This window comes from Tursiops truncatus, chromosome 1 (assembly GCF_011762595.2).
Source record: "Tursiops truncatus isolate mTurTru1 chromosome 1, mTurTru1.mat.Y, whole genome shotgun sequence".
Taxonomy (NCBI): Eukaryota; Metazoa; Chordata; class Mammalia; order Artiodactyla; family Delphinidae; genus Tursiops; species Tursiops truncatus.
Window position 1 is genome coordinate 66,186,013 of NC_047034.1, and position 10,097 is coordinate 66,196,109.

The 10,097-nt window shown below is 42.4% G+C and overlaps 1 protein-coding gene across 3 annotated transcripts in view; it reads right to left on the reverse strand.

Moving 5' to 3' along the window:
* HSD17B7 (hydroxysteroid 17-beta dehydrogenase 7) overlaps positions 1–9,038 on the reverse strand; it is a 32,637-nt gene extending 23,599 nt beyond the window's left edge. Inside the window, exons 1-4 of one of the 3 annotated variants that reach the window (XM_033855787.2) lie at positions 8,859–9,024; positions 6,389–6,592; positions 3,150–3,242; positions 1,950–2,064 (exon numbers count right to left, since the gene is read on the reverse strand). In XM_033855787.2, the coding sequence (XP_033711678.1) occupies positions 1,950–2,064; positions 3,150–3,242; positions 6,389–6,592; positions 8,859–8,893 (447 nt within the window). In that variant the 5' untranslated portion in view covers positions 8,894–9,024. Of the gene's footprint in view, positions 1–1,949; positions 2,065–3,149; positions 3,243–6,388; positions 6,593–8,478; positions 8,620–8,858 lie in introns of those variants that run through there. The other 2 variants (XM_073804995.1, XR_012331911.1) reach the window with 2 other exon arrangements.
* Positions 9,039–10,097: the final 1,059 nt, after the last annotated feature.

Below are 10,097 nucleotides of genomic sequence, written 5' to 3' on the forward strand. Positions count from 1 at the left end.
TTAATAGTAATGTATCAATATTGGTTCACTAATTGTGACAAATCTACCATACTAATGTAAGATGTCAATAATAGAGGAAACTGGGCATAGTGTATGCAGGAACTCTCTTTGCAATAATTCTATAAATCTAAGATTATCCTAAAACTGAAGTTTTATTAAAGAAAAATCTAGGAAATCTTCCAGATGTGCAATGAACATTTACATCAAACACAATCAAGAGACTCATGAACATGAGATTAAATCAGTTACCTGGTTCCACAACTGTAATATTGCACTGTGCCTGGAACTTTACAGAAATTCTCTCTACTCTTTTAACAGCCCTAAAAGTTTGGTCATTTATAATCAAACTGGGGATGGATCCATTTATATAATGCATTTACATCTGGACATAGAATCCAAGTTTGTGATCCATAAAAAGTTGTAAGATTCCTAAAACTAATTTGGAGAGAGTGGAAGGCATCATCAACCTTCCTATCATTTTATTTGATAAATCAATCCCAAAACCCCTGCTGATAGGCCTACCTATATAAGGATACACAAAGATAAGTCATGTCACAAGGACATCTGTAATAACTGTGCCTTTGGCCACAACTCTCCTCTGCCATTCCCCCAACCTGGATTACCCCAATACTAGATATCCTTAACAACTTAATTTTTTAAACAATAGGTTCATCAAAAAATTAACAGACTATTAACAGCAACAATTAACTTACCCTCTACCACTGCCAATTAATTTAATAATTTGAAAAGAGAGCAAAGAGGAGAGGATTATGAAAAGATAAAGGAAATATTAGATAATGAATCCCTGTAGAGTTATAAAACATGACCATATAAGAATTCAATCCCATCCTGAACTATATTTTAACTTTTGTCATTGAAAAGGTAATACCACATATTTTTTTTAAGATTCATGTTTCATTCTAAAGGATCTAGAATGAAACATGAATCTCCCACTCATCCCTGATGCTCTAGCACCCCAGTTCAAAGGTATCCACTGTTCCCAATTTCATCTGTATCATTCTAGAAATAGTAATATACATGTATATACAATGTGTAAAGATATATATTTTTGTTTGTTTACACAAATGAGATCACACTATACAAATTGCAACCTGCTATTTCTTCTCAATAATGAAATACTAGAGGCTATCCCATGTAAGTGCAAAATATTTATCGGATTTCTTTTAGTGGTTTCACAATATTCCAATGTTTATGTATATCTTAAATTATGTATATACAGGCTAGTCCTCAAGGAGGTCCAATTTTGAGGGAAATTAGGTTTAAGGTGAAAAAAGTGATCATGAATATAAAAGTGTCAGAGATACAAGTTCTATGCAAGCAAACCCAACATTAGAAGGAGTTCTTCTCGCACCAAGGAATTAAAAGCAACTGGCAACATATCTGGCCATTACTTAATCTAGATATTAAAGCTGTCCTATGAGACTAAACCTGAGGAAAAAGCACAGAACAACCTAGACAAGTTGCACATCCCTTGCTTAACTTTATAGTTGCCTGAAATTGTGGCACACCAGACTGGATGCTTAAAAAAAAATCTCAAATCAAGATAGTAAAAGATTAACCATGAAGTAGTGTTTAATAATGGCTTCCCTGTCACCCCATCCTATCTGATGCAAAGCCCAGTTTCAAAGACCATTTAGAACAGTACTGGTGCACTTACTCAGTTCTGTACATTGTTTCTGAAGGTGCTTGTGTGTTTATACCTTACTTTCTCTCCGATCTCTAAAGCTGATGTCAAAAGAAAAAATATACCAGTAGGCTGCTTTAAGCAATGTCTTCAAAGAGTAGAGTGATCACCCTATTTAAACACGCAAAGATTTAATGCTAGCCATAAACTAATGAGCTTAACGAAACAGCACTGTGATCTATCTATGCAAGTGTTTAGGATCACAGTACTAAGTGTTGGCTTATTAAGCCCAAAGCCTTTTTACCAGGATAAAGTGGCCAAAGACATTGGTTGCAAACACCTCCTGGAGGCCATCGGCAGTAATCTTTTCACTCTGGGTCAGCACTCCTTCAGCTGTAGAGAATATATGAATCGCTTTTCTGAAACAGTAGAAGACAATTGCATGACTTTTTAAAGCTTTTTTAACTGAAGATACTAAACAGACACCCCCTCCTGCCTTCCCCCACCCTAAAACTACATTTTCCTTGATTCTGTAATAACAGGAACAAAAATACCTATTTCTCAGAGTGGGTTATCATGAGTACTAAATCAAATGCAAAAATGCTTTCTTGCCCCAATTCACAGAAGGACTTACACAGTTATAGCTCATACTACCAATAGGAACCTGAGTCTCTCAAAAACCTGCTGCAAAAACTCTTGTCACCTCTTTCCAAACCAGGTTACAAGTCAGCTGCCCTGGGGAAATAATAGCTACGCCAAGAAGAAAAAGTCATCCCCTGAACACTGACTTTTAACTGCTGAACAAAGTTAAACAGGCTGTTTTATTATCAGGAATTCTTGAAGCATCGAATATACTAATTGATTTGCTGTGAGATCTATGTCGTAGGTCAAGACCAGCGTGGAATTTTGTGTGTAGGGCTCTGTTTAATGGCAGAGAAGTAAAACATAAGTAGCAGTATAGGAAATAGCATGCAGTGAGAGTAATATCTGTTTATGAATAAGTACCCTGGGTCACAAAATAAGATTTATTTCTTACTGTAGGTTGTGGTTAAACATTTTTGGAAGCCACTCTAATAGTGCATATAGAGAATCTCCCAGGAAGGTATTTAGGTCTGTACATTTCCCCAGCCTACTGGTCAGGGCACCTGGCATACAGCTGAGAAATTGCTTCTCAAGTTGCCTTCCTGGGTATTAGAGTCTCACTGACAATTCTGCCTAGTTCTGAAATGTTCTTGCTAACAGACACAGTCAGGCAGACCAAAATTGACCTGCCAAAACGTCCAACCACTCAGAATGTCCTGGGGACCAAGAACACAATAAGAATCATGACTTGCAACGTTCCTCACAAAGATGAAACCTTCTTTCATGACATGGCTGCAACACGCCCTTTCTGTCTTCATCCTTCTCAACACCCCCTCATCTCAAGTTATCCTACTGAGGGCAAAACTAGGCAAAGTAATAAACACCTTCCTTCTAATCAGTTCACCTAGAAGACGGAAATTACCTTGAAAAGAGGCCACAGAAAAGTGCTTTGATATTTAGCTGTGGATTAGGCATGATCCCAGCATTTAGATATACATAGTCAAATCTCTGAAACCTGCAAGTAAAACCAAGAAAAGATCGTTAGTTATCTCTTTGAGCAACTAGAATAAAGAAGGCCTATGAAGGACAGAAAGTACTTTCTGAACCAAAAAGATGGCCATAGCAAGCTAAAGCATCAGTATTACATTCTCAACAGTTTTTCTTTAGCCATGGTAAATATTTGAGTATTCTTTTTTTTGATGGTGGCTTCAAACAGAATTTGGAGAGCTATAACGGGCTTTGAAGTCCAATCTTCTCTGATCAATGCCCCTTCCAGCTTAGTCCTCCCAACAAGGCACTGAAACAACTTTCTATTAAACCCACTCTCCTTCTGGTCTTAGAAAGTTTTTTGCATTTTTTTTTAATTCACATCTTCCCTCATTGACAAGTGAAATCTATGTAATCTGATCCATCAGTGCTGGAATCTGAACGCCAAGATATCCACTAGAGCATTAGATCCATGTGGAAACCTCTCCTTGTTCATGGCCAGGTGCTCTGTGTCATAAAATGATGAAAGCTCACAAGAATACAGTGAGATTATAGAAGCTGAATGGGGGTAAGGTGCTTCCGATAGGCTCCCTCCAGGACACGTGTGAAATGCTGACTTGCGAAGCCTTTTTCACCAACGTAAACCTTGATCTAAGTGTATTCTTTTTGAACTAGATTCAAGGTAAGTAGAGCCCGTGCTCATTACACTTACAGACACTATGAATATTCAAAATGTCGCCTAGAATTCTGTGCACCACACTGTCTCCCTGTCCTCCGTATAACCCAGGACAACACGGGCCACAGCTACTAAAGCTGGTACCTCAGGATCATACATGGTTACCAATACACACCACACACGACATTTCCTGATCATCCTATAAGTAATCAACAGCCGCATGGCTCTAATTATAAACTGACTGTTTAAATTGCTCATACTGATACCATCAGGTTATCCATGTACGAGCCACAAAGACAGTATGGGTCCAGCTATTGCTAGTTGTTCCATTATCTAACTTGCAAACTTTCACCTAAGTATACTAACAAATCTCGCTGGGAACGGAGAGGGAATGTGTAGCAGAGAGTGGAAATGGCAAATTTCCAAATTCAGGTCTGGCTGCAGTTAAACGGCATAGTACCCTTGAAAGCTTAAATGACTGACACAAGTGCTCTATTCTGGATAAAACGGAACCACTATTCCTTATCAGTTTTCAGCGGCACAAATCTAATAGAACAGAGTATCACAGGTGGAAAGACCAGCATCAGGAACGGTGCTGCTTCAGCCAACTAGAAAGGGCCCTTCTCAAGCTCTCTTAGCCTCTAAATTTAGGTCCACAGTCGAAGATATCCATTTGGGCCATGAAGTGCAAGACATCCTTCGTATAAGCAAGAGATCTATCTGGACACTGTCACATATTCCCAAATTTGTCAGTATCACTACAACCATCATTTCCTAAATTCGGATAATACCACCCACCTCAAAGAGAGCTGTTTTGAGGATTAAATAAATACATCAATGCTGCACTTAAATGCTGACAGGCAGCTGGGACAACTCACCATCTTAGTGCTACCTTCTTCCCCACAGCCTCCCCCCTTATGTTTGGGTCGAATTACTAAATATCTTACTAAATACTAAATTACTAAAACTGTGATAACCTATCCTGAGCCTTTGAAGGCAGTTGAGAATAGTCAGTACTATGAATGTTGCAACATGAAATCTCAAAACTGTACTGAAATGGGCTACGACTAACTGAGGATGAAGGTTCTATTCTGCTAAACAAGGCAATAACTAAATCTATACAAAACAGGATGAGAGAGCCAACTGGCTGAGAAGGTTTGGGGACAGAAAGCCTGCAAACACGACTTGAAACTCATAACTGCTCTCCCGACTTGAAGGTTTTAAATCAGCAAGGACACTGACTGTATAGTTTCACAGACTTGGAGACAAGTTATGGAAAAGTAGATGTGAAACCTAGAAAAGCTCAGTTTTTAGAAAGACAGTGTGACAGAAAATTCTAGGAGCTCAGCAGTAGAGGAGAGCAAACCCTCATTTACAAAGGGCTAAGGCTGCAGGGAAAACTGTGCCGAAGAAAACCAGTTTCACTTTGTAACTTGTACATGTGGAACAGGGTAATGCAAATTGCTATCAATAAACATATACAAAATGCAATCTATTGAGCTTCCCTGGTGGCGCAGTGGTTGAGAGTCTGCCTGCCGATGCAGGGGACACGAGTTCGTGTCCCGGTCTGGGAAGATCCCACATGCCGCGGAGCGGCTGGGCCCGTGAGCCATGGCCGCTGAGCCTGTGCGTCCGGAGCCTGTGCTCCGCAACAGGAGAGGCCACAATAGTGAGAGGCCCCCGTACCGCAAAACAAAAACAAAACAAAAGCAAACTATTATTCTTCAGCCAACGCTTTAACCAAGAAGGTCTTCCTTATGTATACTGAAGTTCATTTTATTGTCCAAGGAAATAAAGCAGCTCTTGCTTTGTAAGGGCCTCAATTACAAAAATATAATTAATAATTTATTGTTTAAATTAAATGACTGATTAAATTTAATTATTCCAGATATTGCTAGGACTCAGCATGGACTAGTGCAGGGTTCTTGACTTTTTGATCATAAATTCCTCTTAGAATTTAATAAAAAGCATGCCCTCTCTCTCCAGAAAAATGCACTGTGCACCCATATGCAATTTATTGTACACACTTTCTGGGAATTTATACATCCAAGGACTCTATCCCTTCATATACTAAATATTTATCAAATGTTTATTACATGCCAATTACTGTCCAGGTATGAACAAATTTTTAGTGGCCTGGGGAAGTTTCTTCACTTGTCAGTACCTGCCCTACCACTTAATGAAGTTCTTATGTGAAGGAAAGATGCAAAAAATGCATTCAAACATCAAAGGACTTACACTAACATAAAGCTTCACAACTGACCACATGTCAAAATACACTGATAAATTAATCTTCATGGAATGGTCATGATTTTGACTGAGAATGAAATTTTGGTACTGAGGCAAGGCAATAACGGGTCACTCTATACAGATTTCCTCAGCGTAACTTCTTTTTATACTGCACCTATTTCTTTTTTAGGTTTTCCTATCCTTTCTTATTCTATTAGCTGTTGTGTTGCACGATCACATGAGAGAAAAGCCATCCACAAGAGGCATACCTTTGCTTGAGCTCCTTGGAGGCCTGGAACACTGACGGCAGGCTGCTGACATCCACCTGCACGGTGGAGACCTCGGCGGTGGGGTGGGAGGCCAGCAGAGCAGTGCGGACGGCTTCCGCTTTGCTCATGTTCCTGCACGCCAAGCACAGGTGAAGCTCATGGTCTTCCTCCAGCAACCGCCTGCAGAGGGCTAGGCCAACGCCACTGAAAGGACAATTCAGATACAGGATATGCATTCAATGAGATGGTGCCAAATAGAAGCATTTCTCCCTGGCTCAGAAGACTGATTTTGTCAGCTTGAGCCCCAACCAGGAGCCCAGGTAGACAGAAAGAATTCAAAAATTATGTATATATGTGCCACATCTTCTTTATCCATTCATCCGATTATGGACACTTAGGTTGTTTCCATCTCCGGGCTATTGTAAATAGCGCTGCAATGAACATTTTGGGACATATATACACTACCAAACGTATGGTAGATAGCTAGTGGGAAGCAGCCGCATAGCACAGGGAGATCAGCTCGGTGCTTTGTGACCACCTAGAGGGGTGGGATAGGGAGGGTGGGAGGGAGGGAGATGCAAGAGGGAAGAGATATGGGAACATATGTATATGTATAACTGATTCATTTTGTTGTAAAGCAGAAACTAACACACCATTGTAAAGCAATAAAAAAAATAATAATGTTGCAATAAAAAAATGTAAAAGAAAAAAAAATTATGTAAAGAAGGGGGAACCCTCCAACTCTAATAGTCACTGGCTCAGGACGCTGTCCCGTTTGTGTCTCTTTTATTCTGCAAAAGCTCGATGACCCAAATAACTCGACTGCAAATCAGAGTTCTCCTTTAGCATTTCTTTTAAGACAGAGTTTATCCTGCCAGTGGTTTTCACTTTACACTGATTATGACACTCATGAAAGTGATTCAGTACATCACCAGCAAATGTGGAAAAGAACATCTTATTAGTGTTTTCCGGTGTGCATGTTTTACTCCGCTAAGTTCCTCGAGGGCAAGGGCTCTACTATCTGTTGGTATCATGGCCAGTAGCAGGAGCACCAGAAATTCCTGATAAGGAATGGATGAATCTTTCAAGGAAAAGGTATAAGTAACATGGCAGGAGATACAAGTCCCTCTCAACTGCTATGATTGAATAACCAACAGGAAGAGAAAGAACTCAACATGATTAAGTAGAAGATAGGAATGGGACATATAAGATGGGTACCAGGAGAGAGAAGCAGGGATGAGTACAAGTGTCAAAGATAAATGACCTCCTTCAGAAAGAGCATTGTGAAACCACATAATGGGGACAGCATTCAGACCAGGTTGGCTGATAACAATGAAAACCTGGGTAAATGGGTTTTCTTCCAAGACTTAAGCTGATTCCAGGCAAAAAGCCTAGTACCATCAGTAACCTGAGCATCAAATATAGCTATGTTTATTCATCCCCACTTGAGAATAGGCCTTTACTACAAATATACAACTGCACGTATCACAATATTTGTAAAAGAAACAAACACACAAAATCAAGTCTGACTTATTTAAGCAACTTCCACATAGGAAGCACCGACCCAGTTGTTAAAGTTACTCAGGTGAGGGCACGCTAAAATTCTGCCCATTACAGACACCTGCCAGGTTTGGCTTAGTCAACATGGACATGGCCAGATAACTGAAAGTGAACTAATTTTAAATGACATTTAACATATCCTCAGTCTTAATCCCCCCAAAACTCTAAATGCAACAATTAGAAAAATGGTTTCGTTACTTTCATCCTCCACACACTGTTCACTTAATAGCAAATGAGAAGTAAAACAGGCACTAGAAGAGGCTGAATCCAAATGCCCAACCCTGGAGTAATTACTCATTGGCAGTATGGTTATTTGCACTCCTTTCATGCCTTAACAGGAAAAAGTTGCTTTTCTCTGAGTTTCTGAAGAGTATATATACTAGGTGTCTAGCACGGTGTTACATGGAATGAGATTTTCCCCCCCAGTGTTCTAACGCTCATGGACGCTGAAATTTACCTAGGGCCAGAAGCCTAGCACAAAAAAAACAGCTGGAGTACAAAATATGGCAACCTGGTCACGATTAAATTACCAGTGATGAGAAAGTCAAAGACGGGAAGGAGGCGAGGTCTGCGTGGGAAGCGCCCTTTCCCTGGATACAGACAGTATCGTCATTGAGAGACTCATCTCTTAGTGGCGCTCTAGTTTTCTTTCCGCTGTCATGTTTAATTCAAAGCACCAGTTACTGAGCCCCTCACTGGGCCGACAAGTCCGGTACCTCGCGCAGTGGGGGACCCAGGGAAGAGCGGGCCAGGGTCTCGGCCATAGTCCCCACCGAGGCAGGGTCAGCGACGGGAGCTCCCAGGGTCGGTCTGCGGCAGGTCCTCCTGGTCCGGTACTTCCTGCTCCCTCGGACCGCCCCCCCACTCCACCCCGCCGCCGCCGCCGCCAGTATCGCGATGGAGCCCTCACCTGCTCGCCCCGGTGATCAAAACCACTTTCCGCATGGCCGCGCACCCTATCACCACGCACCCAGGAAGCAGGTACCGCGCAAGGCTTCTCACAAGTATTATACTTTGACCCGTATCCCCGCCCCGTCCGCGCCCCCAGCCCTTCAATCAGGGCCCGGCGGGGCCCCGCCTCCCTTTGCGTCATCTACTTCGCGCTGGGTCCCTCCTCCATCGCAGCCCGCCTTCCGCTCGCGGCGCGGGGGCGGGGATGGAGTGAGATAGGCCGAGGGGCGGAGCCGCATGTCGCCCAAGGCCCAAGCCAATCCGGGCTCTCCCCGCCCCTGACCCTGCTCGCCCCGCCCCTCGGCGGAGCAGGTGTCCCGCCCCAGACCCTGCGCGCGCCGGGGGCGTAAGGCGTTTGTCTTGCTTGGGCTGTGCTCCCAGCAGAGCGGTAGGGTACGGGCTTCGTGGTATACACAGGGTCGATACCCTGGCGCCTCCGATTGGCGCTTCACTGCAGGAAGACCTCAGGATATTTGCACCAGAGCTCCTCATTTTAGAGGAAAGGTTTGAATCTAGGAACTGAAGTTTGGGGACTATCATCTACTTAGTTTTCCATCCAGGCACTGTGCCACTTAACAGCCCAGCTGCCCCAGAACTCCTCCTCCTCTAAAAAACTCATCTTCGCGAAAATGAACATTTGTTTTATTAAGAACTTTACGTAGAATCAAGCATGAAGTACCAATTTTCAAAACTTGGAATATGGTATGGAACCAGAGAATCTCAGAACTCCGTAGGACGCAATGGGTCGTGTACTGTAACCTCCTATTTCATTATGTTTCAAACTCTTTGTGGTAAAAGACCCGCTTTGTTTTTCAAAGCCATCCCAGATGGGTACTTTTGTAATATACAATAAAAATAAATTACTAGAAAAATGAAATAAAATGCAAAAGGCATACAAGCCCCAATTTTTTTTATTAGCTTCAACAGATGATACTCTGCCAAACTGCTGTAAAAACTTACTTTAGGGGCTTCCCTGGTGGCTCAGTGGCTGGGAGTCCGCCTGCCGATGCAGGGGACACGGGTTTGTGCCCTGGTCCGGGAGGATCCCACATGCCGCGGAGCGGCTGGGCCTGTGAGCCATGGCCGCTGAGCCTGCACGTCCAGAGCCTGTGCTCCGCAACGGGAGAGGCCACAGCAGTGAGAGGACCGCGTACCGCAAAAAAAAAAAAAAAAAAAAAAAATTACTTTAGGTTTCTGG